The sequence below is a fragment of the Ammospiza nelsoni genome, chromosome Z (genome assembly GCF_027579445.1).
Source record: "Ammospiza nelsoni isolate bAmmNel1 chromosome Z, bAmmNel1.pri, whole genome shotgun sequence".
Taxonomy (NCBI): Eukaryota; Metazoa; Chordata; class Aves; order Passeriformes; family Passerellidae; genus Ammospiza; species Ammospiza nelsoni.
Genome location: NC_080669.1, coordinates 56,893,175 through 56,919,917, shown reverse-complemented (window position 1 = coordinate 56,919,917; position 26,743 = coordinate 56,893,175). Strand labels below are relative to the sequence as shown.

The 26,743-nt window shown below is 35.7% G+C and overlaps 1 protein-coding gene across 1 annotated transcript in view; it reads right to left on the bottom strand.

Annotated features, from left to right (window-relative positions):
- Nucleotides 1-26,743, bottom strand: part of HCN1 (hyperpolarization activated cyclic nucleotide gated potassium channel 1) — a 189,504-nt gene that overhangs the window by 43,212 nt on the left and 119,549 nt on the right. Inside the window, exon 4 of the mRNA XM_059492479.1 lies at nt 20,367-20,585. Coding sequence (XP_059348462.1) covers nt 20,367-20,585 — 219 coding nt within the window. The remainder of the gene's footprint in view (nt 1-20,366; nt 20,586-26,743) is intronic.

Below are 26,743 nucleotides of genomic sequence, written 5' to 3'. Positions count from 1 at the left end.
GCCTGCTACATGTTACTGGCAATACTGTGGGTATTCCAGATTAGTTGCCACTGTGATGTGCCACATGACAATTGCAAAAAAAAAGTGCTGAAATGACACAAAGAGAGCAAGATTAATATGGTCTTGTTAATTTTATGTAGTAAACCAGGAATTTGTCTAAATTAATATTGGAGAGTATTTTCTTTGTAGATACGGATATCAAATATCAATACCAGACCATAGATATCAATAGTGGTTGGAAATAATGGTATTTTTCACTTTAATATAATTATACTGGGTTTTATTCCTGGGACTGTTTTATGCATTACAAAAATGCAAATAGTTTTAAGAGAACTGAAATATTTTCTGGAAAACATAAAATATGTAAAAAAGATTTTAAAATTTTCATTAGTCTTTTGAACCCCTTAAAAATATGATAATTCAGTAGCTTTTTGATTTTTCTAAGTATAATTTTAGATCTGAAGTGGACAAAACTGTTAGTAAAGTTAAATTTTGTTTTAAAAATGATATTTTAATCATATTTAAAATGGCTGTAACCTATCCACATTTGAAACTACATTTTCATATGTGAGAAAAACAATTTCTTTCTAATGACTCTTCTCATTACACTGCATCCTCTATCTTTTCCCCTCTAGACTTAAAATTTTGATTTGCTTGCTCTTTTGTTTTGGAGTGGGATTTTTGCTACTTTTTTGGGGGTTTTTTTCCTCTTGTTTGCTTTGGTTTATTCAGAAAATAGATGTCTTAATCCCACATTTATAAGAACATCTCTGGTATTTATTACATTTGTGTAAAAAAACTTTCAGAGCCAGAGTAAGCCCCCTCAAGATTGACTTCCTTTTTTTTTTTTTCTCTTTTATTTCTGGCTTTTTGTATGTCACATGAGAAGCACCAGACTACATTCAAACACAAAAGACTGCTAACCCCCTGCTTTTGAATTTCTAATTACCTTTCCATCCTTTCTCCTGCATGTAGCACTTGATTTTCCAGGAAGAACTATTTAGTAAGGACGTGTGCACATCTAAAGGGATGCGCCATAACTGTTACAAATATGTATTCCTGGTCTTTTCAATGCTACTGAATGGAGTAAGTACTGTGTTACTGACCACTCTACAACTATATATTTTTTAAAATGAATATTGAGTTGTTTCTGCTAAAATGGCTATGTATATTAATGAGATTTATATATTGCACTGCCATAATTTCAGTAATTTATACACGTTTGATATTCATCACTGAAATGAAAATGCCCATACATGCTACAAAATTGCTGAAATAGGTAACAGCTAAGTGGATTTCAAAGTTTCAAAGTAACATTCCACATATTTTAATGCAAACCACCACCCAGTAGTATCTGAATCTTGCTGCTTCAGATATAATTTTATTCATGGGATCTCTGTATGTAGCAAAATTCTGCTACTGGGCTCCTCCAGCAAAAGGTGAAGAGTATGACATCAGTTATATAGGGCCCGTAATAGAATGGGTTAAATACAGTTATCTTAAAAAAATAGATATGGAAAAATGCAAAGGAGAAGAATGACATACTGTGCATAGCAATTTGCAACTGAGGCAGGGAAAATATTTTAACATTAATATAGTGTTAAATCACAATACAAAAAAGTTCCCAGTGAAACCAGTAGAACAGAAACCTGAATGTTGATCTTTCATAATATATTTTGGCATATATGTTGAGCCTACCAGATCCTTTCTTCACAAAGTTTTGTAACTAACTAGTTGACCTTTTTAGCTGAAAAATTTCTTGGAGTCCTAATAATCTTTACAGCTGAGCATTCTGTCCTTGATACAATAAATGACATAAATATTTGAAAGACATGAATCGTATCAGTTGAAAAACATGAAACTAATTACCTTCATGTGCCTGGAACTGCTCCCACCTAAACTACCTCAATACTTTTCAAGCACAAGTGCCAAAGTCAGATTTTTTCAAAATGTCAACACTCAGCAACTTCCAAACCAGCTATTTTTTCAAAGAACCTAGGTGCCTCTACCATCAGTTAAAATTCCAGCTTGAATAATAGGCCTTTTGCACTTCTTACAATAATTTTGTCCTTGGCAATAGAGCCTCACTTCTAAGAAAGTTTCCCCCAAAAAACTAAGTAACTATAAATAGCATTTTATTGAGACTTATAGCCAATCAAATATATTTATAGCCAGCTATATCTTTACAAATACAAAGTTCAATGAAATGTGGGGAAACAAAATCCTATATACTGTTTGCAAATGTAAAAGAAAGCAAAGACCATTAGTGAAATCCTTTTACTGAATCAAGGAAGTTCTGTCCCACAATTTAGATGCAACAAATCCATCAGTGCTCTTTAAATGGTTTGAAGATACTTGTATATCATGTATGAAAGAAGAATCTACACAGCATTAAAATATGAAAATGATTTAACTCACTGATAAGGAGTAGAAAGGTAAGAGGAGGAATTTGATTAAGATGAATTCTTTCTAAGTAACAAACATGCTGTTGGGGGTTTTGCTGTAGGCTTTTTGTTTGTTTATTTGTTTTTTAATGGTAAAATAACTTTCTTGGAGTGTATAAAAGCTAATGATTTCCATGGGAAATTTTGCTTTGTGGAAAGTGTGCTTGTTATTAAAAATATCTGCCTCCCTCTCAAGCAGCAGTGATGCTCAGCCCTGGAGATAGCAAGAGCTGTATGGAAGGGACAAAGCAAAATTGCAAATTGCAGATGGGGAGAAGCTTTGTCATATTAAAGGCATGAGAGGTTTTCTTCCTGTCTCTCTGAAAATTGCTCTAATGCATGGTGGACTTCGAAAGCGAACAATCAGGGAATTACACAAACTACAAAATATTCAGGAAGCTTCAATTTCTAGTTAAACATTAAGTATATAAAAATTATATTCTGGTTTACAATTGATAGTAATGTCTACTAGACCTACATTTGGCATTCAGCTGAGTGTTGACTTTTCACTCAAATTACATTGAGGAAGAAATTTTTAAAATAAACAAGCAAGTTTCATCTGATCAAAAATTCACAGGCAATTAACTTTTAAGCATTTTATCTAATTTCATTTGTTAAAATTTTTTTCTGTGTAGAAGGATAACTGCAAGTGCAATGAGTGACTAATGAAAAAATATAAAGCAGAACAGTTTTTTCATATGAAAAAGAAGTAATATCACTTTTTAAAAACAATCCTTCAGCAAAATATACTTTTAAAAATACAGGTATAAGATTTGCAAAATAGTGCACAAAGATCCCAGAATGAAATAATTTCTATTTAAAGATATTATTCTGAAATAAAATGTGCATTTTAAGAGCAGTTATTTTGCTAAAACACTTTATAAATGACTTCAATTAAATTCTACTCTATTATGCAATGCTATTTAAATGGTACATAAAAATTACCTTATTACCCCCAAAAAGAATGTGTCATTTCATACAGTACATATCCCCCTTTCTGTGGTATAGTGAATTAATTTGCTTTTTCACTGAATCTTTTGAAAAGGCAGATACTAGATTTACAATATTTTATCTCAACCCCGTATTCAATAGTGCCAACTCCCTAGCTCAGTGTGCAGTTGGATGTCTGAATATCACATGATATTGCTTCAGTGTGCTAAACAAATAACCTAATCTGTATAAGTAATGTCTAGGAAAAAAATCCCTGAGGCTTCTCCCAGGAAGAATTTGAATAATATTAGACAATCATAGACACCAGGCTATCATTTTCTCCATTTGCAGGAACTTCCAATCTAACATTATAAGTGGGTTCTATGTTAAAATAATTTTAAAAGACATTAAGTTGTAGATTAATGGGAAAGGGATGAGAATTGTATAGCTAATATTTATTAATGGCTACTTAACAAATATCAATTTTTCTTGTCACATTTATTGTGAGACCCTGGTATTTTTCTCTTCTTTAACTCCTTAACTTACCATCAGCTACAAGCATTATTCCTGACACACAGTGGTGTAAATAAGGTAAAACTGGTATTCCTGCTCAAAAAAGATGGGCCACCCATATTTCCAGCCCTGCCAGTGTTTGACTGTGGGAATCTGGGCAGGGCATGTAGCCACTACAGGATGGTAACATGCTTCCTCTCTGTCTGATACTGCAAACCATGCTATTTAATAAGCCTGTCATCTGCCATCTGACTCTGCATTGTCAGCCTCACAGTCCAAACCAGTTTGTGTGCCTTGACTCAGTTAAAGACCCACACAGTAACAGACTGGGTCTGCTGCTCTCTATTAGCTGAGCTGATGACTCTAGCCCTGGAGCTCAGCTACCAGCAGCCAGAATAAAGTGGAGAGCATAATCACTGACCATCTCTCTTCTGCCATAAGGAAATCCTGCCTCACTAACAAGGATTCCATATTTCTGCAAGGACCTCACTTTATGTAAACACAAGGAGCTACTGCCCTTGGGTCAGAATCAGAATCATTTTTGATTACTGGGGGACAGAATGGAGAGAAAGGCCAATACCTTCCCAAGCTAGAAGGAATTCTGGATAAGTACTCCTAAAGTGTTTAAGCTCAATGTCTGTTCAATTTCATCTGTCATTTACAAGCATGATCTTCAGTAGCTGCTAGTATGCATTCCCTATTTGGAGCGTTCATTCTCTTCCATAGAACAGTTTTTTCACCTGTACAGGAGTACACTTCTTCATTCTGTCCTACTATTAAAAATAATCTCTTTAGGATACTACTTCATATGTGCGAGAGGGCTTCAGCCAGTTTTCAGACACTTGGCCATTGCTCTCCAATGGAAATTCAACCAGGAATGAGGTGACACAGCTGTGCCCCTTGCAAGGGTTTCTCTAAGTCTGATGTTTGTATAGTTCATCCTCTTTATACTCCTTTTTGTCCTTTCTTTGACTGGTATTATTAGGAATGCAAGTTGAAATATCTCCATGCTTCAAATGGGGACAAAACTCCAATTGCTGTTCCTCTCTTGCATTTTTCTCCAACCACACTGGAAAAACAAGGAATTTCCATTTCAGAAACACCCCCTGTTTATGCATGGTCCTCTGGCATGCAATGGCTATTCATGAGCCGGCGGAATTTTTAACCTGACCATCAAGGCACCAAAGGACACTCTCTAACCAAATACTTGGTCAGACCTGAAGTTAGCACTAACTTTAACTCACAGGACGATTACCTGTGATGATAACTCAAAAATGAGTAAGGCCAGATGGCTCTTAAATGACTAGAGATCTGTCTGTGTTCAGAATAGACATCAAGCAGGGCACATGGCAGTCAAATATTTGGTTATCATATTTTGGTAGTAGCAAAGTAATAAGCTCACCTGTCCATCCCACAGTCACTGAAAGCTGAATTTATCAGGGCTCAAGAGATATTTCTACAATCTGCTTTCCTTACTGCTTCTTTACTTCACATACAGATATTAGCACATAAAGAAAAAAACAGTTTATAATCAAACACAGATCAAAATAAAATTTAAGTATTCCTACTGAATGGCATGTTAATGGTAAGTTCTTTTTTATAATTCTTTATCATGAGATGGAACTGAAGTGATTTCTTTAGCCTAAAAGCCATCATCTGTTTACCATCTATTTTTCACTAATTACCCCCCAAAGAGTATTGTTGCTTACAAGAATGCTTTAAACTGTCATTTTACTTACAAGCAGTAATTAAACATTTCCTTTCAGTTGCCACAAAATACACAATCTCTTACTATTGTTCCTTTCAATTAGTGTAATTGAGAAATTAATTAAGTTATAGGGAGATTTCTGAACAGGATTTGTTTTCTCAGACCATTCTTTATCTTTCACAAATTTGCTTTTTACTGCTTTAAAAAGGGGAGTGAAGCAGCATGAAAACCAGGATCAGTTCCTTTCTTCACAGAGGCAATGACAGGACTCTGATTTAATGAAACAACAATCAGAGCCCCAAGGCATGAGAAGAAAAACATCTCTCCTCTGTGCTACTCTTGGTGAAATTGTATCAAGTCTAAGGCAAGATGATTTTCTTTCTTAACGAGAAAGATACTGTAAAGATGACAACTTATTTAAAAATATCAGACATGCTGTAATGGCCTCCTTAGAGCAGCCAGTTTCAACATGAAATTTAATACCTATCCTGTCATCTTGTACAATAATTTTCCTTATCTTTTAAACAACTTGAGTTTCTTTTTCTTTTTTTTTTTCTTCCCCTTTTTTGAATTTACTTGGCCATTAAGAAAGAATGTACATGCAAATGAGCGCCTAGAGGGGAGGAGCAGGAGAAAAAAGGAGTTACTCCCCTGACAAGCAGACTAGGGCAAGCAGTCTAGGGAAGCAAAAGGGATCAGCTCATCCCTACTGGGTCACTTCTTCAGTTCAGTTCTGAGCATGAGCAGCATTTTGCGCAGCTCTAGGATCCATGATGGGGACATCTGGACCTGGGCACTGAATGCACACTTGTCAATCACCTGTTTCCTTTTTGATGTAATGTTTTTTAAGATGTGTGTTAATTCTGCTTATGAGAAGCCCTGGTTTCCTCTGGCATGGGCTTCACCTCAAACCACCATCCTGCTGCACAGAAACATTGCATAATGCTAAATTCTGTGTGTCCCACAATGCCTTTAGCTAAATTGGCATGCTTAGTTGTCAGCACTTCACCCACAGGAAATCCAGTTATTTCAAGAAGCAAATTGAAGTAGCAATTTAGAAAAGAAATATAGAAAAATGTATAATTAGGTTGAAATTATGCAACTTTGTATCTATTGTTTAATAGTTGCAATGAAAAGAAGAAGAAAGTAAGTTATATTAACAATGTAATTGTTACATCTGCTTGGTGTTGCGCCAACAGCTATGCTACCAGCAGCATCAGCACACACAAGACAGGAACACTGGCAAAATACAGCTGCTGATCTCTGATAAAACTTAATTATGGCTTCCCAGTTCCTTTTGTATTAATTAGTGAAAAATGCCAATTCATCAAAAAGAACTTTCTTTTTTAATACACCTATTTTCCCATTTTTCACTTCCATGTCAAGATATTTGCAGGCCAGTAAGTTTATCTTACATGGGAAGGTCTGTTCAAAGCTAAAGGGAGAAAAAAAGAGATTCTTCAGTAAGTAAAGTTGCTCTGTTAAAGGATGTATTGCTTTTCTTGACCTCTGATCAGAGACCCAAAACTGGCATTCCCTCATTTCACAGCAATGTCTTAATGATGGGGAAATGGTTCTTCTAGGCTGGGCAGGGCATCTCCCAGTGTCTTTTCTACTTGTCTATTACATGCATATCAAATAAAGACAGAAACTTCTCTTGTCCCTTGTTGGGACAAAAAAATTGATATAGACGATCACATTTGACCTTGCTTTTCCAAGAATGCATAATCACTTATATAAAATCAGGGTGCTGGGAAGCATGAAGAATCATCCCATGCACATGCTATTCATGGGGAAGAAAAGCCTACGCAGGGCCATTGGCTGCAATCCATCCACCTCCCTGCAGGCATTTCACATGTCAGACAAATGCAGTACTAAGATTTTTTTAAGACCCATAGGAGCTTAAAGGAGACCAGACAACCTCTGCTCTGAACAGGTAACCTCATTAATACTATCATTACTTTACAAACTATTGTTTAATATCTGCAGTGTGAAACCTTGCGTATTTTATTTGAGAGTACAGCTAGATACTCTAGCATGACACAAAGAGCCCTTCCACTTAAAAATGAGACTTGAAGACTACAACTTATTTTTTAGATAATCTAAGACTCTTTTTTGAACTGTTCAGGTCTCCAGCGTCACCTAGAAGACTGAGTTTAACACACAGTATCACACAATATTAATGCATTCTTCACCAATACTTGCAGCCATCTTGACAAACTGCTCTTCATCTTCACGTTCACAGCTGTTTTGTTTCATTTCTTCTTCTAAACTACCCTTAATCTTCTTTTTGTTACCTTAGATTTTTATAGTCTTGAAGTATACACACTTCAGAGGCATCCTTAGAGAAATAAATTTATGGCATCTGAAGGCTTCTTTGATAATTGACAGCCACGGCAGGAAAGTAATATTCCAAGCAACCTTTTGTACTGTCCTGAAAAGCATCATTACAGACCTCATGGTTCCAGAGGAATGGCTGAGCAACAGGATGTATTCTCTTACATTCCAGAATTAAGGAACTTATTCACTAGGTACAGGAAAAAAAACCCCTTCAATTTGTAATGACTTAAAGATAATTTTTTAATTAGAATAAAAATGACGTATATATGAGAACTACAGGCTCTATCAGGAATGGAAAAGCCAATGAAACACTCAGCAAAGAACAAATTTTAAGGCAATTTATAGCTTTCTTCAAAGAAGTAGACTAATGATTCCTGTAATAGTTCTGGTTATGAAGACATAATTCAATGCATTGACCACTTGATCATCTGAATGCATCAAATCTTACATAAAGAGTAGGTCTTACTTTTTATTCTCCAAAACAATGCAAAAAGTTCTTAGTAACAGTGGATTGCTTCCCAAATCTCCATGGAGATTTAACTCTCAAATTAATGTTGATACTGTACTTCTGTGCTGATCATTTCTGCAGAAACATTAGGGAAGGCTTTAATTCAGTATAGCTGGGTTCATTCAAAAGTGAAGCCACAGAGCTGTAACTGTTAAAGAAAAAGAACAGAGCTTCTGTGAAATAATACCTTTATTTTCTTTCCCATCTTTTTTCAGAACAAGAAGGAGAAATAGAGAGTGCTTTGAGGAAATGGGCAAAATACCTATAAGGTGATATGGAAAAAAACATGAAAAGAGTAAAAGGCTAATAAAGAGTTCTTAAACAATTCTACAAACAATTCCAAAGACCTAAGGATTCCTCATAGTTTCTTCCACTTAAAGAAATATGGTTTATGAAGTGCAGATTTATTTCTTCCCATCCTAAGTATTTTAGAACCACTCAACTCAGCACCTGAAATTTTAGGAAAATTTGCTTTAGAGTTAAATAAAGGATCCTTTATTTCCAGAGCAAGAGAACCAATTTGCACTCTAGTACCACTGGCTGTGACTATGATAGTCTGCCATGTGTACTGTTGTTCAGGCCCAATGGGTAATTCACTTTTATTCTGAGCTAGTTCCCCAAACACCACTACAGCACTGACAATGGTGTCTCACGGAAAGGCTGCAGTGCAGGACCCCTGCTGAAGCTGAGGAGGCACCTGCATAGCCCTGGCAAGGAGGACTCTTCCTGGTAGGCAATGCAAAACACTTGGTTTTGTTAAAAAAATTGGTTTTGAAAAGAGCCTTTCTTTTTTCGTTCAGTTTTTAAAGCATGAAGTAGATAAATAAAAGATCACCTTTTCATTATTCCAGAGATATTTGATGTAGACCACACGGGAAACCTTGCAAAGAGAACAGCAGTGCACCCTCAATAGAGAAACCTACACCTGGGCTGTGTGAAAACCATAATGAGGTGCTGAGGCAATAAAAGCCTTTTCATTTGCATTTTGCTTTTAAACTGAATCTGAAAAAGATCTGGAAGAATTCAGAATGTCTTCCCACTAAATCAATATATTTTGAAGCTGTACAGACAATGAAATTTTGAGTAATCATAATCAAATATAGCACAAGGGTCTGCAATGCTAATTCCTGAAACAGAATATTGCTTCCACTAAAACTTCAGTATAACGTAAGAACCTCGCTACAGATAATAACTACCTAACAATTAGGCGGTAACCTAACAATTTTAAGGCAGCAACCACTTCAGGTATAAGCTGGCACTTCCTTCTGTTTTTTAAAGTACAAATTGATGGCTAAAACAGAAGCTCTCTTGGCCACCCAGGAAGAGTATGTTAGAAATGGCATATAATGAATGGTATAGTGTAAAACTTTGTTTTGAGACATTTTCTGCCTTTAGCCCTGGTGTGCTGCAGAAATGCAGGCTAACACTCTGAGGAGCTGCCTTCAGCTGCTGCAGATAGAGACAGCTCATTTTCTCAGCCTACCTGATTGATCCCTCCTCTGCTCAGAACTGTACTGCAAATTTAAAAGCCACATGCAATGGGGCTTACACCTAAATTAATGGATATGCCACAGCACAATGCTTTCATTATTAATTTTTACCCTTTTCTTCTCCTTTTTCAGATTATTCTATGTAGTTACATCAGTGGGCCCTCCCCAGGAAGCTCTAACTTTCTTGAGGTTAAGTGATACTGAACCGTTTGGAAAATGAAAGCTTTCTTTTCCTGCCATGGAAAGCATGGTGCAAGGTTTAGATGAGTGTCCTATCTTCTCCAAACCACACAAAATAGACTGGTTTTATGGAGAGTTTTGAGGAAGAAGAGACAAATGGTCTCTGCCAGATGCAGAGACTGCCTTAGAAAGAGACATGGGGACTGGGGGCAGTGCTGGTAGACTGAGAAACAATGAAAGAAAATAAAGCTGAAGTAAAACCAAGAAAGAGCAAAGGTTTATACCTGTTCCAAATAATATCTCACTTTGGTACTATTTTGCAAGGTTATACTGTTCTTTACTATCTTAAATCATAAACTTTTGCGGAGCAAGTGCCTGTTTTTTAAATATTCTGCAAACAAATCTAAACCACAATCTTTCAGCAATAAAAAACAGTATCTTTTCATTTACTGAGTTACATATAGTGTTGATTTTATTGTGCTATCATTTTTCATGCAGAGTTACTCTCTGACTGTTATAGCTTTGTTTTGAAATCAATGGACCAATGTAGTTCATCAGAGTTTTAAATCTCTATTTTCCATTTTTACACCAGATTTCAGATTTTTTTCCTAGCAACACTTCTTAAAGAGTAAATACTGCTCATGCCTTACAGCTGCACCTGACGGAGCAGGGATTATCAGATGCTATTTTGTCTCTGCTCATGCAACTCAAAACTTCCTGGCTGGCTGAACTGGGCAATGTGATATAGTAATCCAGGTAATCATTCCATTGATCATCCTCACTTCAGTTCTCTTCTTTTATTTGCACTGTCCACATACAGAAGCTGCTGTTCAAAGTGAGGGGATATGCAGGCGGAAATAGAAGGTTCATCTCTATCTCTTTGCCAAAAATTCAGAATGTGTGTCAAATGACTCCCTAAATTCTTTCAGCTGACATCATGTACTGCCCAATGAGAGGTTCTTGCTTAGCCATCAACAAATCCCTCAACACAAGCTCCCCTGTCAACCACAGTTCTTCCCTAAAACAAGTCAACATCATCTACCCCACGGTGCAGTCCCTGTTGTTTCTTTCATCCTCACTTCCCCACATATTCTTTGACTCCTGCCATTTCAAACAGGTTTTCCTTGCAGGCATACCATAGGAAAAAGCCAGAGATGCCTTTCCACTATCTCTGTTACACTGACCAGTCATCTTTTGAGGCTCTCTGCCTCAATTTTCCTTTAACTCATCCCTTTGGGTTGCCTCTGGTGTCAGTGGTACTCCTGGCTGAGGTGGGGCCACATCCATCCTCTGATGCTGCCTGATGATGCCCAAACATGGGCTGAACAACATCACACAGTGTGCAGGAATAAAGCAGCAATACAGGCAGATGCACTCTTCAGCCAGGTGATCATCCACCTCTCTTACTTACATTCCCTACTCAATCAGGGGAAGCAAAGGCCTATGCCTTAAAAAATGTTGAAAAATTAAAAAGGATTGAGAGGTATCTTACATAGGGAAATTAACTCCATAGATTCTAGTTACCAGCTCCTTCATATGCACAAAAAGAAACACCCGAAGACTTCACTTCTCATTTTAAAAAATTCTCAGTGTTTTCCTCAAAACTTTATAAAATTACTTTTACATATACATCAAATTCTGACTAACAAATATTTTGTCTAGAAGGAGATTGTATAGATATCTTTCTGAAAATTACAGTTTCCCAACACCAACCTGTGAAAACATAGCACTGTGAATTTTTATTTTAAAAGCCCTTTTATTATGCTTAAGTAACTAGCATTTAGAAAAATGTTTTCTGAAGGTTTTTTTTTCCCTTTGGTAGCATAAGATGTAAAAGGCAGGTCTAGTGTATTTTATGAAAACAAATGGTGTTAAAAGCATTCTACTGCTACATTTATTACTGCTTGTCCTTTCTAATACATTTTCTTGAATTAGTGTTACAATATTTTTTCAAGGTTAATAACTACTTGAATTAAACTCTTAATTTATCACACAAAACAATACAAAAGGGCTTTTAAAACACTCATTTGAAGGGAAAATACTTTGATTATTCTGCTATCCACTGCACTCCAAAGCATTTATAAATATTGCATGTCTTATATATACAAATTACTATGTTCTCAAAGTATACATGCGCTAATTTCTCAAATATTGAGAAACAGAGTGAGATTGGGAAAGAACTACGATGTACAAGTCAATATAAAAATAATAAATCCTTCTTTCTTCCCTTTTCCCCTAACAAAGTAAAGAAAAAAACCCCATAATCTTTCACAGAATGGATTATTTATTATTTATTTCACAAAATGGATTATATATCTTTCACAAAAAGGATTATTTTCTCACTCCTAATATTATATTAGATAAATTGATGGCTATTTCCCTCTATCCATTTACAGGACATAAGCACAGTTATTCTAGTGCAACTTGGATAATTGCTACCTGCTATAGCTATCTGGTGTGAATCACAGTTTTCGCTTGTTAAATTTGTAACTTGTGCTGTGTTTGAACAGAAAGTTTGAAGCCCAAAACTTAGTTCCTTGTTTTTTGTTTCTCACTTTAAAAAAAAAATCTATTTAGTGTGGGAACCTATGGTAATTACTGTGGAAAGAAAGCAGATTGTGTGTAAAATCTGACTCTAGAATAACTTCATGCCTTCACAGCTGATTTTATATAGTCATCATGAACATGGTTGCAATTGTAATGAGCTTGCTCTGCAGTTTCATATGGAAAACTGCTAGAAACCTAATCCATAATGCAAGACAGCAGAACACTTTATAGGTATATTACCCACAACACAGCAATAAATCAAAGACAGTCCCATCTGCCATTTTAGAAGCAGCGGGAGCCTATTACAGTTTGGCACAGGTATGATGCAGCCGGGTGGAGAGCACTAGGCTTGCACAGTACCTGCTGCCAGGAGGGACCAAGCGCCTTTTCAGAGGAAAGGCAAAAATCACCACCCGATTCCCCCAGCAAGAATGGGGTAATGAGAAGATGAAACAATAATGAAGTATCAGGACAAAAGAGGAGAGCATGTTCTGACTAATTTATATTTCTCTCCAAAGTCTTGCTCTCAAACTAAACATCATATTCAGTTCAACTTGCAGAGAAAAAAAATTGTTGATTTTTTAAATGTTGTATCATTAAAGGTGAGTAATTTCTGATTTTTGCTTGGGAGAGGGAAAATATTTGTTCCCTGAATTTTTACAATGCTATCTATCGTTCTTTCCTGTTTCAAAAATTGTGAAGACCAATGTCAATATCACAAGTATGTGCAGCAAAAATCCAAGTAATCATTATAAACAAAACACTGATAAAGATGAGAAAGAGAAAGAAAGCGATGGCAGTGAAGGCCTTATCATGACACAACAAATATTCTCATGCTCAGTGAATAAGCTTCTGTCTGCACAGCCCACACTAGCTCTCATGGCTGAGAATTTACATATTCATTTATATGTCAGTTGATTTCATGATGGCCTTAATTACACATCAAGTTAAAAGATGCATAATAATAAAAGGATTAATGTACCTACAAGTTCTATTATGTGCATGTTCTACAAATAACAGGATGCATCCTGTGAACTAGAGTACCTGAAAAGATTTTTCTGAGATTCAGCTGTTTTTTCCCTTCCAGAATGTTTTCCCTTTCAGAATATTGAGTGATACCAAGTATCTTTTAATAGCTTGCTTTGTTCTAATAAATCTCATTGCTTTCTACAAGGACCAATAAGGCTCACAGAAGCCAGGAATACTACATCTGTACAATTAGCAGTCAGTGATATGATGTATGCCAAAACAGCATAAGATGATTCAGAAATAATCTTAAAGCCAGCACTTACAGACCTTTCTCTAACTATAAGACTGGACTTCCAAATAAAATCACAAATCCAGGAATTATAACTACCAGAAACAATCCACAAATACTATGGTGTGCAATGACTCTCAGTCATGCCTAAATATTTAGGGAATAATGAATTTTGTTGTTCACAATACTGTGATGACTATATGGCTTCTGATAAAATGAATACTTACTACTGAGGTCCTAACATTGTACAAAGCTGTTAGCAACTCTTGTACTTGATTACTTGATAAAACACTTCAAAATTCTTTACCATTTAAAATACTGCACTGTGGCAAAGCTGAATAGGATATATGTCTGTGTAAGCTGATGGAAATATTCTAAAAACCTGCAAAAGTAGAGAAACCCTGCTGAGAAAAGGGTTTGCTTTATTTTCCTGTTTTGGTTTGGGTTTTTTTTGTTTTGTTTTGGTTTAATTGTGGGGTGTTTTTTGTTTGTTCGTTTATGTGTTTTTTTCAAGTAGGTCTAATTCAAGGAAAAAGGAAACCACCCCTCATCTTCCAAAATAAATAATTCCTTTGGTGTGCCAAGTATGCTGTGCTTCAAGATGTATATTCCAAGTCACTCACCTTCTTCAGCAGCCATATGACATGACTTATTGCTAAAATTATGCTTTATAAATGAAAACAGGCTATTTTTAAGTACAGAATCACAGAACATTTTTGTGTTACAGTATTGTCAGACTTTCTAAAAACTACTATCTGCCCCAGAAAAGCATTACTTCCATTTTTAAAAACCATGTGTAAACCATGAAAAGCTACTGAACTTAGAAATCAGTACTTAATGAGTACTTTGCTGCTCACATCACACCCGATCCAGTAATAACATTCTATGACTTCACTCTTGCAAACTCAGCTGTGTGTCTAAAATTCAGGTTCTGCAAATTGCCGTTTGAACATCTGTTCAATTTAAGCAAAAAAAAAAAAAAATCCATAAATCTAAATTTTCAAAGATTTTATGAATAGCATATAATATGTAGGCATTGGAAACTTTATCAGTTTCACTCTATTTCATCTGACTCAAGTCCAGCATGGATATCTGTATTTAGTTTAATAAAATATATACAGCACAAGCTGGTGTAAGCCTAGCTAAATAGTGATGTGGTCTTGAGTTGGCCACAGCTCTTCCTTTCCTATGAATTTCCATCATGACCAGAACAGCCATTTCCCAGATTCATGTGGATATACACAAATTCCTGATACTTACAGATGACATAGTTCCAAATATCTAAAATTTTCCAGAAATATTTCCTAAGAACTGAAGTAGTTTTAATGAACACACCAAGAACTCGGTATTCACCTTGCTCCACTTTCAGTTTAACCACCAACTGCTTGAAACTCAAGAAAACATGGAAGTGATGTCTCCCATTCCTCTTTATGAAGATGCAGAGGTGTCACTGGCTGGATGAGTGGCTACAAGCTTTGATTTACTCTGTGGCAGAGCCCCTCCACTGCACCCTACAGCAACTGCCCAGCGCAGGAAGATCAGAGAGGCGGCCCCCAGTTTTGGAAGGGAGGACCTCAGCTGCATCACGGCCCAAGGTGAGGGAGTACACACACCTGGAGAGGCAGGGAAATGGGAACATGTCCCACCCACAGCTCCCCCAAAGCACCCCAAGGTGCTGCTATCTCTTGCAATGCATGCCAGGTATTTCCCCAGGGACTGAGAGGGCAATTTAGATATCCTCTGTGTGTGTGTGTGTGTGACAGACAGACCAGAAAAGCTGGGGCAAGGCCTCATGCTGCAAAATCTAAAGCTGCCCTGCTGCCCTAATTCGGTTATTCCTTTCAAAATGTTTCTTTTGATGCTTAAGAAATGAAAAATTGGCAATCTGAGCTCCAAATCCCAATGCTAGCTATATAAAAATGCACAATATCATATAATTATGTAGTACTTGCTTACTACTTACAACTTACTGGTTGCTTTTAAATTAATTTTATATAGTTATTACTTTTTCTCTGTAAAAAAGTACATTTAAGTTATCCTCTTCTTTTGAACTAGACTGATTTAACTGAAGACATGCTCAAAGACCATAAATTAAGAGATAAAATAAAAGCAATATATGGAGTTCGAAAATGTTCTTTGGGACATTGAAGGCAATTGTAACTTTTTCCCACTTCCTATATGTATATAATTTAATTAAACATTTTTATGTCTCTCATATTGCTTGCAATTGGCAAAAATGGTCTTATTCTTTTTCAATGCCTTCTGTGGTTTGAGTTCTATTAGACAATACACAATATATATAAAATGATAGCATAAAGATAATGGAAAATGATAGCATAAGAAAAATTACAATAAATTAAATAATAACCTCCCAAGCTCATACCTGGTATTTTATCAAACCAATTTAACAATCTTTATGCTATGAGACAATCTGTATGCCACTACAAATCTTGCCTCTAATAGCTTGTTGTTCCTTGATACTTTTTGCCTATGACACAATGTAACAGAGGAAATTTTAACCTATCTTAAATCATGAAAATTCTTTTGACACTCACAACATCAGGCAAACATCTTCCTACTAGGAACTGCCAACATCTAAAGGAGGAAATATTTAACTAATGATCTTCACCTCCTTGTCAAATGACTGCTCATTTTGCCTTCTTTATTTCACACTAGATTGTTAACAAGTTTAGCATATGCATTTCTGGTTCTTTCAAATAAATGTCTTTGAAAAGGCAAAAATCTTTGAGAGGTGCTGACTTTCTAAACATTACAAAATGTCAGAGGTGTTGTCACTTAGAATATTGCTTTTAGTTATTACTGCATTTCTCTTTGACTTACACCATAGTCAGGAAGGAGAGAGTGCTAAGATGACATTGATTGTTGATTTATTCAGTGTTTTTCTAAGGTAGAATGGTCCATCAAACTTTATTACTGTAAAGAGAATATGGATTAAGTAGACCTGAACAGGACATCTCTCTCCTTTTTTAGGTATAAGCCCTTCACTAATTCATACCAGAATCTGATGTATGTATTAAATCTGAGAGACTTTTTTTCCTGTGAGAACAGTTCCACTACTTCAGCAGAAAAAAGACTGAACTTCAGCAGAGTGAACAGAATGTATCAATGCATTCTTTTTTATACTGCTTCTCAGAGCACAAGTTTACTGTCCATCTCCTACATCTGATGGCTTATAATCACTCTTAATTTTCTGATACATTCTGGCCCATAAGAGTAAACCTGTGGAACAATATTTGCTTCATTAACATGTTGTGATTTCTCTCAGCATGTAGTGCTTGGCACAGATCAAATGCTTTGATAGAGTTTGACATTTGGCTTAATGAAATATCGTTCTTCTCTTCCTGTGTGTAGTTCTTCCATTTCGAACTATGTTTGTTCTAGTTTTGCATACCTTGAGCTTTGGAAGGACCTGAATGAGAGAGATTTCAGCAAATATTTTATTTCTGGCTGCTTTCAGAGTGAGAAGGACCAGAAATTTCCTTTAATTGGTTGCATTCCACAGATACATTCATGATGTTATTCAGAGAAGAATCAAATAAGAACCTCTTTCTTACCTCCACTATCATTCTGTGTTGCCTAGAAATTCATACTCAGTTCATTATTTTACGTAATTCTTACAAGGAAACAAATGGAACCAATAAATATACAACCCAAGATATACTTGTCTAAAAAAAGAAGCTGATCCTGGCCCTTCAAGTCCAAAAAAATGAAAGAAGTCCCCCTCTTTTTTTTTAATTTCAGAAGAAAAAAATCAAAACAATACACTATGCAGAAATAGACTATGGAATATATTAAAACTCTGAAATCTGTAGCTGGAATTTCATCTACCTTTTTCTAAAGTGTCAGATACATGAAATATAAAAAAATTTTGTCTGCCAGTATTTTAGACAATATAATGACAAGATGGGTACAACAAAATGGTGTTGAATGCCATTAATGTAGTTTGCAGAATAAAGACAAATACAGAATACCCTTTAAGAATTTGTAGTAATGACTTATTCTTATGCTATAATCAAAGATTCATTTTAAAATAAGATGAAACTATGATAAAGAAATGGTTAAGAATGTACAGACAAATCTGTACAGTTGTTACCATTGTATCAGCGTCCAGGCTCTCAGAAATCAGTAGAAAAATAGTATTTGCTGAAGACATCCTTTTAGCCCTTAATAAACAGCATAAGAATAGATTCCAAAAAATAAGAAAAAATTTTCTAAAGGATATAAATATGCAATTTCTGGCTTATTTCTTAAATTTCTGATTGTCAGTGCCATGCTACTCTTTACCTCAGAAGTCAGGAAACAAGTCAGAAGAAAAAAACAAAAGAAAAAATGAATGTGTTGAGAATGGCAGGAGCTGAAAAATGCTGAATATCTCCATGCTAATTTTTAACAATGTGTGTGCATAAAATCATAGAGCAAACAAATAAACAGAAAGTTTTGTTTGCTGTTTTGAAAAAAGATGAGAAATGCAATACTGATTGATTGTTGCTGGGTTTTAATTTACAAAACAAGTGCAATTGACATGGCTTTACTCAGCACAGTTTAAAATACACAGATATCTTTACCATGTACTATATTTCTGATGCTCAAAATATTGTGATATACTGCTTCAGCCAGTAAGATCTGAGGATAATGATTGACATGAGATTTCAGGTGAATAGTGACATTTCTTCTGATTTCTTAAATCTACGCATATGTGTGTATGTATGTTGACCCTAGCCTGTAATGATGCTGCAGTCATACTTCATGTCCATGGTTATGAGATTTCTCTCCCAGCTTCCTAGAAATGTCCCATTTAGAAAAAATTACTTTCCTTCTTGTTCACAGAACAGACCTAATGAGCCAGCTGAGTCAGGTAACCCACCAGGATTAGCCCTTTAACATTATACTGAGATGAATAAGGGGGTTTTGTCACTGACAGAATTAATTTGGTTTTAATGATCATCTCTACTCTCTTTCTAAACCTCATATTCTAACTTATATTTTATGACACACTACAGTGTGTGAAATTTCTTGCTTCCAAACTTGTTTTGAACTGTTTTGCTTCCAAACTTGTTTTTGAACTGTTTTGTCAGCCACAAGCAAATTTTTCTGTCACTGAACTTACAGCTCATCTTACCTCTTCCTGTCTCTCACATGCTGAACCCATGACCTGGATGCAATTTGAGCTTAACAAAACTGTATATAAACCCTTCTTCACCCACACATTCTCATCTCCTCCCTCTTTGCTTCCTTGTAAAGAAAATCCCCCAGTCCATCCTACTCTTTTGTTTCCCCCTCTTTCTTTCCCAGCAAATTCATGTCATTCCCCTTCATCCTCAGCAGATGCCAGGGTCATCCCCTTGGCTATTTAGTCTCTGTCAGTTTTCTCCCCCCGGTTTGTGTTACATCATACTGTGATTTCTGCCCAGTTTGCCCTTCTGGACCTTGTTATGGACACATGCCAAATACCATTGCTCAGGCTGTGTTTCCTATTTGCTGATGTAAACTTTGATTTCACTACTTTGCCCAGCTGCTCACTACCTCTCCCCTGCTATGGCTCCTCCAGTTCCCCATTTACTATAATAATGAATTTTGTCATCTTTTAAGCACCTCTAATTCTGCATGTTCTTTTTGTCCCTTCCTGAGGTTCATTCTGATCCTTTCTTCCTTATGCCATCATTGCTAGCCATATCTTCCAGTTGCATGCCTTGATCCACACCTATCTCTGATTTTTATTACACAGCTGACAGTTTTAATTAGTACTTCATGAAGATCCAACCGTGTAACCCTTCATATCTTTTTAATTCCAATCTTACACGGAATAAAACAACTTTTAATTCCTGCTTCATAGTGAACACTCTTCCACTAACCTTTCTCTACTTTTCCACATGTGGCCAAAATTCTTTTTGACCTTGGAGAGGACCTTACAAGTCATGGAGTCACATGTAAACAATACTGTTACTAAGCAAATGAAGACCTTTTCTGAGCACTCCTCTGAGGAAGTTACAAGCAAAACTAATTGAATTGGTCTGGTCCTCATGTCATGCCATTCTTTTGACATGTTCAAGGGTGATCCCTGAACTGCACTCCAAAGGAATGACAGGAAATTGTAAAGACATGGCCAAGCTACCAAGGTCAAGGCCATGGTTGACGCTACCTAGTTCAACTACCTACAGAACGTAGCAAAGGGATACAAAGCAAGTCTGAAGCAAGGGACAGAGTTTTCACAGAAGAGTACAAAGGAAGTTGAACATAAGAACCAGCTGCTCTCTAAGCAAAGTAGGTTCCTGCAAAAATATACTGAACTCATGGAGTGTTCTGAACTCCTTTGTGTTCAATGACATCTGCCAAAGGCTTCACATGCTACTAGACCATTTCATGTAAAGAGTTAAAACATCCCATTAATCCATTCCACAACCTGAGGAGTTGTGAGAAAGTGAGTTACCTTTTCTTGGTATTGTCGTCGTGATGAATCCAGGGACTGGATGAGGGCAGTGGCATGACCAACAAACATGGCATAGCAAGTAGCCCCCACGATCATACTCAGCATTGTTATCCAGAGGTCGGACATGCTGACGGGGGCGCGGGCCCCGTACCCAATGCAGAGCATGTGGCTCATGGCTTTGAAGAGTGCATATGAGTACTGCTTTCCCCAGGAATCGTTCTGCAAGAAAAGAGACAAGTGACTGAGCCTGCAAGCCGCTGGAAAAAAAATTACATTTGTACCTGTTCAGTGGGATCATAGACTGCTGCCTCTGAAAGACTAGTCGGGTAATGTATCCTCTGTGTTTGAGAAGAGATATTCCTTCTAAATTAACTAAAGTGTCAGAGATTCTGACAGATAATACTTATCACAGTGAAATGAAATAAAATTGACTATTTTTAATACATGATTACATTCTTAAATGTGGGTGCTATCCTAATTACAAGGAGACTAAAGGTCAATTTTATTTTACAGCCCAGGGCTGATGAATAAGAAAAAGCTGAGTACTCAGACTTATCAAGCCCAACAAGGTGATATTTTGTTTTAATATGTGTGTACATACTCCTAAAGCCCTATTTCTTTCTTTTTGGAATTGTAAATTTTAACATACAACCATATTTAGCTTACTAGATTCCTTCCACTTTTCAAGGACAGAAAAAAAGAGTATTATTTTTTGTAATATCTGTTTATCCTGATTTTTTTTTTGTTTTTGTAATATTGTGTGTATTACAAATAATAAATACAATGTTATTTATTGTGTTTATTATTTGTAATAATAATAATAGTAATTATTATCAATATATCAACTGAGAAATAATCTCAATTGAAAAGAAGTCTGTTTATTCTGTGTCATAGCAAACTTGTACTCATAGTCAAGTCTATGAAAGTCAGCTCAAAAAAAAGGTGATGCCTAGGTCCTGAATTTCTGATGTGCAGCTACCCTTCCCAGCCTCTCTGGTAGATTAGAAGGACATGACCTCTTGCTCATAACCTTTTAAAATTGCAAAGATGTTGGCAGTATCCTTTACATAAAGACAGTCAAAGGGGCTGTTCCCAGCACAAAAGCAGACACCTTAACACATTCCAAAAAGCCCTGGGACTCCTTGTCAGATTTTTCTGTTTTCCAAGCCAAAAGAATGAAACAGGGAGATGAACAGTGCTTGCAGGCAGACAGCACACATGTGAGAAAACACAATATTTACCACAAAAATAACCGAGAACAAATTCAAAAATGAAGAAGTAAAGAAGGAGAAACTGGGATGACAGGAGAAAGATTAGTCAGTTATATAGTATAGTGTGTAATATACAGGACCAAAAGTAACAAATTTGTTAACATTGATTTCCATATCAGCAGCAGCAGTTATATACAAGTTTATGTATGACATAAAAATATTTGTGTCTTTCTGCTGATACAAGTTGCACTCAAATGCTCTAATTTCTCAAAGAGCCACAAGCTTGCTCTCTTGCCATTTGAATGCCAAGGTTACTACCTATCCTTGTGCTTGACATCTATTAAAATGCTTTTTCTAGACCCCCTATTAGCCTAAATAACTAGTAACAGAAGATAAGCTGCCAATTGTATTGCAGATGACATAGCTAGTACTTATTTACTAAATGTAATAATTTAAAAATTAATGGTTTCTCTGTACTTAATGCTTGTTTCATGTTCCAAGTCAAATCTTTTTAGATTTGTGAGCTGTTGCTTTTTCACAAGTTAAAATTTTGTGTCATAAAAACAGCTAAGGAATAGGTTTTGAGTGTCTACACTTCAAAAAAAAAAAAAAAAAAAAAAAAAAAAAAAAAAAAAAAAAATAGAAAAAAGAAAAAAATATCTTAGATAGCTCGAAGCCAGGTAGGTTTCAGTGACTAATAAGGAATATTATTTCAGACTTTCAGACCCTGAGTATTGTTTCACACCTTTTAAATATACTCAAAAAATAAGTGACTTGAAGAACCTTCTCCAAAAAATCTCCAGTTCAGGACTGAACTATCCAGTCTGAGCACAGAAACATCTTGCTATTGGGGTCATTGCAGATATTCTAATGCAAATTACCTATTTCTCAGGAAAGCAACTTAAAAAGAATAAGACGCCATTTATTTTTAAGACCTTTCCCTCCAGCTGGCATCAAACTCCTTGTGCAGAAATAACTAATGAGGAAATTTTAAGAGAGCTGTGTCAAATTCTTTAGCAGTTGTGCTTTATATAGTTTAAATTGGGAAAACAATAAACTGCATGCTACATGAAATATACCCAGGGTCTTTCAAGGCTACAGGTAGTGTAATTAAAGCCACAGCATTCATGAAGCTGTAAGATAAAACCTTCAGTTCTTGTAGGGCTCCATAAAGTTGATCTTTCTCCTAAGTTTATTAGCATAACTATTATAATTATTAAACCAAAATGAAAGTTAATCTTGATCCTGCCTATGAATATTTGCTATCATATCCTTGGTGTGATAAATCCCAATTAAAATACCTTCTAGAAAATTACATTTTTACACCACAGTCTCTGAGTTAAGCTGAACACCAATGATTTCATTTCTTGACTGAGATATTTTTCAGGTCTGTGAATCACAATTTTAAGTAAAATACCACTGTTTTAAGAAAAAATAAGGAAATGGAAGAGAGGAGTAGCAATAAGCAAGAAAATAGAAAGAATGTTTCTGACCAACTAGGGTAGCAGGGTGAGTGAAAAATAAATTGAACACTACTAAAGAAGTACTACTAGAAGGGAATAAGTAGGAATAAGAGAGCTGTAATGACAGAAGAGAAATAACTAAAAATTTACAATAAAAAAAAACAACGTTAATAATATACATTTAACTATATATCAGCCTTTTAGATATATATGTTTATACAGACATATATAGATATATCTGCACCAAAGTGTGATCCAACACCTCAGACAGTCATGACTGCACTGAATCCAGAGTGGAGGTCATGGCCATCTCAAATGGCCATTTTTTAATACAAACAGCATCAGCTTTTACTGTGTAGCTTATTACAGACCATGTTACAGGCTAGGCAGATTTCAGGCATTTGTGAATGGATGGTCCAGAGCAGCAGGTCCCCAGACAGGTAGAAAGGCTTTCACAAAAAGTGAATAACAAAAAAAGACTGACAAAGCATCTGAATTCAGCTTGGATTTCTCTGAGGATTTTGTTGCCAAAAATAGCTTGCCAATATGTTTTTGTTTCTTTTCTTTAACGACGGGCTTTTAGTAAAATCAGGTGCAAAAACTGGTTTTTTAGTTTGCATGGGGATATTTTTTAAAATGCTGGTCAGCAAATACCATTGTGAAGGGTGCAGATTTCAGTACAGCTACTTGTGTTGCTCAGTGATTTATTCCATATATAAATCATTTAAAAAGAACATTGATTCTAATGTCAAATCCTATATATCATGTATGTTACAACCAATGTTACAAAATGAAATAATAATTATTTATTTTCCTATTAGTCTTGTATAACCTAAGGGTTTTGCAGGAATAACACTAATTTTGTTTCATTGTGAGGGGCTGGAATTTTCCAAACCTTGTTCCAATGTGCTGCTCTTTGCTGTTAAAAAGCAGGGTGTGACCATTTCTCTGATGCTGACCTACATTAGTATTTTTTTTAACAATAAGTAATTTTGCACCTGCATAATGAAATTTTTGCATAACACATTTACAGATAATATGCCTGAGTTAATTAAAGGCCATTCTATGAAACAGAAAATCCTGGTTTTATACAGGCATCTTTTCTTTAATACAATCTTAAATACTAATATTTATATAATTACATATTAAGTGTTTTCCAAATACCCATATTCTATTTTTAAGGTATAGATTAAAAAACTTCAAAAACAACAACAAGAAAAAGCTGAAAAAATCGCCTACCAATTAATAAAAAAGGGCATTTAATTTCTTAGTTGACAATGGGTTGATCACTGTTTCCAGATTAGCAGTAATCAGTTTAAAAAGTTTTAAATTAAATTACATTAATTTGGAAAAACTATTAAAGACTGTAATTTTGAGAAAAGCTGTTTATCCAAGGATTGATTACATAATCTAGCTTGATGACATTCCGAAATCCTCACATTTGTGACAGGAATGGTGACTGATGATTTTCAATTAGTTCTGTAACTATATACATTAACGCCTCAGTTATCTAGAGGAATATATTAATTCCAGGGCACTTCTGATCCTTAAAAGTCTGTGTCCGAGCCTTTTCCTTCACCAAAGGATGTTATGGTTTCTCCCATCATTTCACATAAGACTGCTACAAATATATTTTTATGTATTAACTTTTCACCTCAAAAGAAATAAATTTATTTCTTTCTAATGGACAAAAATAAAATGCAAATTGTTTTTCTAAGGGGATTAAAAAAGTGTTTCTATTTTTCTATATAATCTATGGAGGTTTTCATCAGGAAATTTTGTTGTCATAAGACAAATCAATTCCACTCCCATATTGTAGTCATTCCCTCAGGCACAACTTATCTTTCTTCAGCCATATCCTTGCAGTGAGATATAAATTGATTTAGAAATCTCGTACCAACGAGACTATTGCACAGACAGTAATGGTTTCCTCATTTTTGCCTCAGTCCCTTTTTTCTTTCACGTCACAATTACTGCAGGTGTCACAGAAATGAGTCTGCCAGTTGGCAAGGGCGTGCTTTGCAATCATGGAGCAATGACTGGCTTAATTATTAAATGAAATAGTTTCTACAAGGATTTTGAATTCATCCTCTTTCTCTCTTCAAATTGAAGCAGAAGTAGGGAAGTAGCTCTTCCTCTTTGAAAGAACTTGTCTTATCACTCACACCCCTTTCTTCTATGGTCACCACTGTCTTCAGGTTCTTTTGAAGGTAAGTAGTATCTGAAGGAAGATGTTGACAGGACATAGACAGTCTCTATCCCAGTAAATTAAAAAGTATTAGAAAGCATTTCTGAGCTCTAGAAGTTGATTCCTATGGTTTCACTTTTAGAAATGGTCTAACACTGGCCCCACAGCACTCTGCAAGCAACGGCAGCTGTACTTTGGAGCTGGTCTAGGTGAGGAACCCTTCCTTCTAGGCTGCTGACATGAGCTTGTCCAGTGCTAGAACTTAAAAAATATTTATTCTGTGGATATAGTAGGAGCTCCACAACTAGTCTCATACCAGTGCCCATCAAAATTGGGCACTAAAAGTTACCTGCGACCATGGAGGCAGCTATAAGTCCATAAGTAAGCCCTCTGGGTTTAGCATTGTCATGGGAAGCCATTGCACAAAATGAATGCAAAGTTAGGTTTTAAGAAGTTGAAGAAAGCATGAAGTGAAGTTGAAGAAAGCATGAAGTATCCTTGCCTGCATGATGTCAGAGACTGTAACACAAGAGTGGCCCTGAGGAAAAATATGCATAAATTCTGGGGAACTTGAGCTACTGCTGGTCAAATTTACTGTAAAAATTAGTCTTTTCCATCAGGAATTCAATTAAACTGTACTTATAAACTGTTTTTTATAGCCATATATCGTTATATAAGTTAGCTGTTTACTTATTTGCAAGTCATTATTTTCAACTGTTTCTAGAAACTGAAGAGTTACTTATAATTTAACTAATCAAAAAGGCATGCTAAGAAAAGCCTACAGATGCATGTTGGCAAAATTTTTTACCAGGTATGTCTAACATAGCTAGAAAAAAGGCCATGTGATTCTTTCCCTGTGTCAACTACTTAAGTGCAAGTAACATGACAATAGAACTGGGCCTCTGTATTGAATCTATCATTTCCTCAGTTATCCATATATATATCTACATATATACAGATTTATATTTTACGTGTCTTTCCATCAGGAAACTGCATTATTTTCTGCATCTGGTATCATTCCGTACCTTAGAGTGATGCATTAGTTAAAACCTCAGGCAGGAAATTGGAGCTAAATATCATCTCAGCATTTCAGCTTTTAAAGAAGTTGTTTGAATTGACAATGAATAACCAAGTAGGCCAATGTGAAAGATGTCCAATATTTACTGTTTCAAAGCTCATGCAATGGTGAATGCGCTACCATGTAAAACCTCTAGATCTTATCACAGCTATTACTACTATGAATATCTTGTTTTCTAAAACTAGTAAACAAAGGCAAGGGATCAGACTTGGAAGACCAAAAATCTCAGTGTTCTAAAATTCTTATGAAGTGCAAGGAAGAAGAGCCTATTTTAGGAAGTGTGCAAGTATGTATGATTTAAAACAGAAAAACCCTGAATTAGTAAGCTCAGGGAAATAAGCAGATGTCTTCAGAAACTTCTGAACACTTCTCTCAGCTGATACGTGCACAGATAGCAGATGGTGTAAGTGACTCAGCATATACTTTCAGGAGCAGTA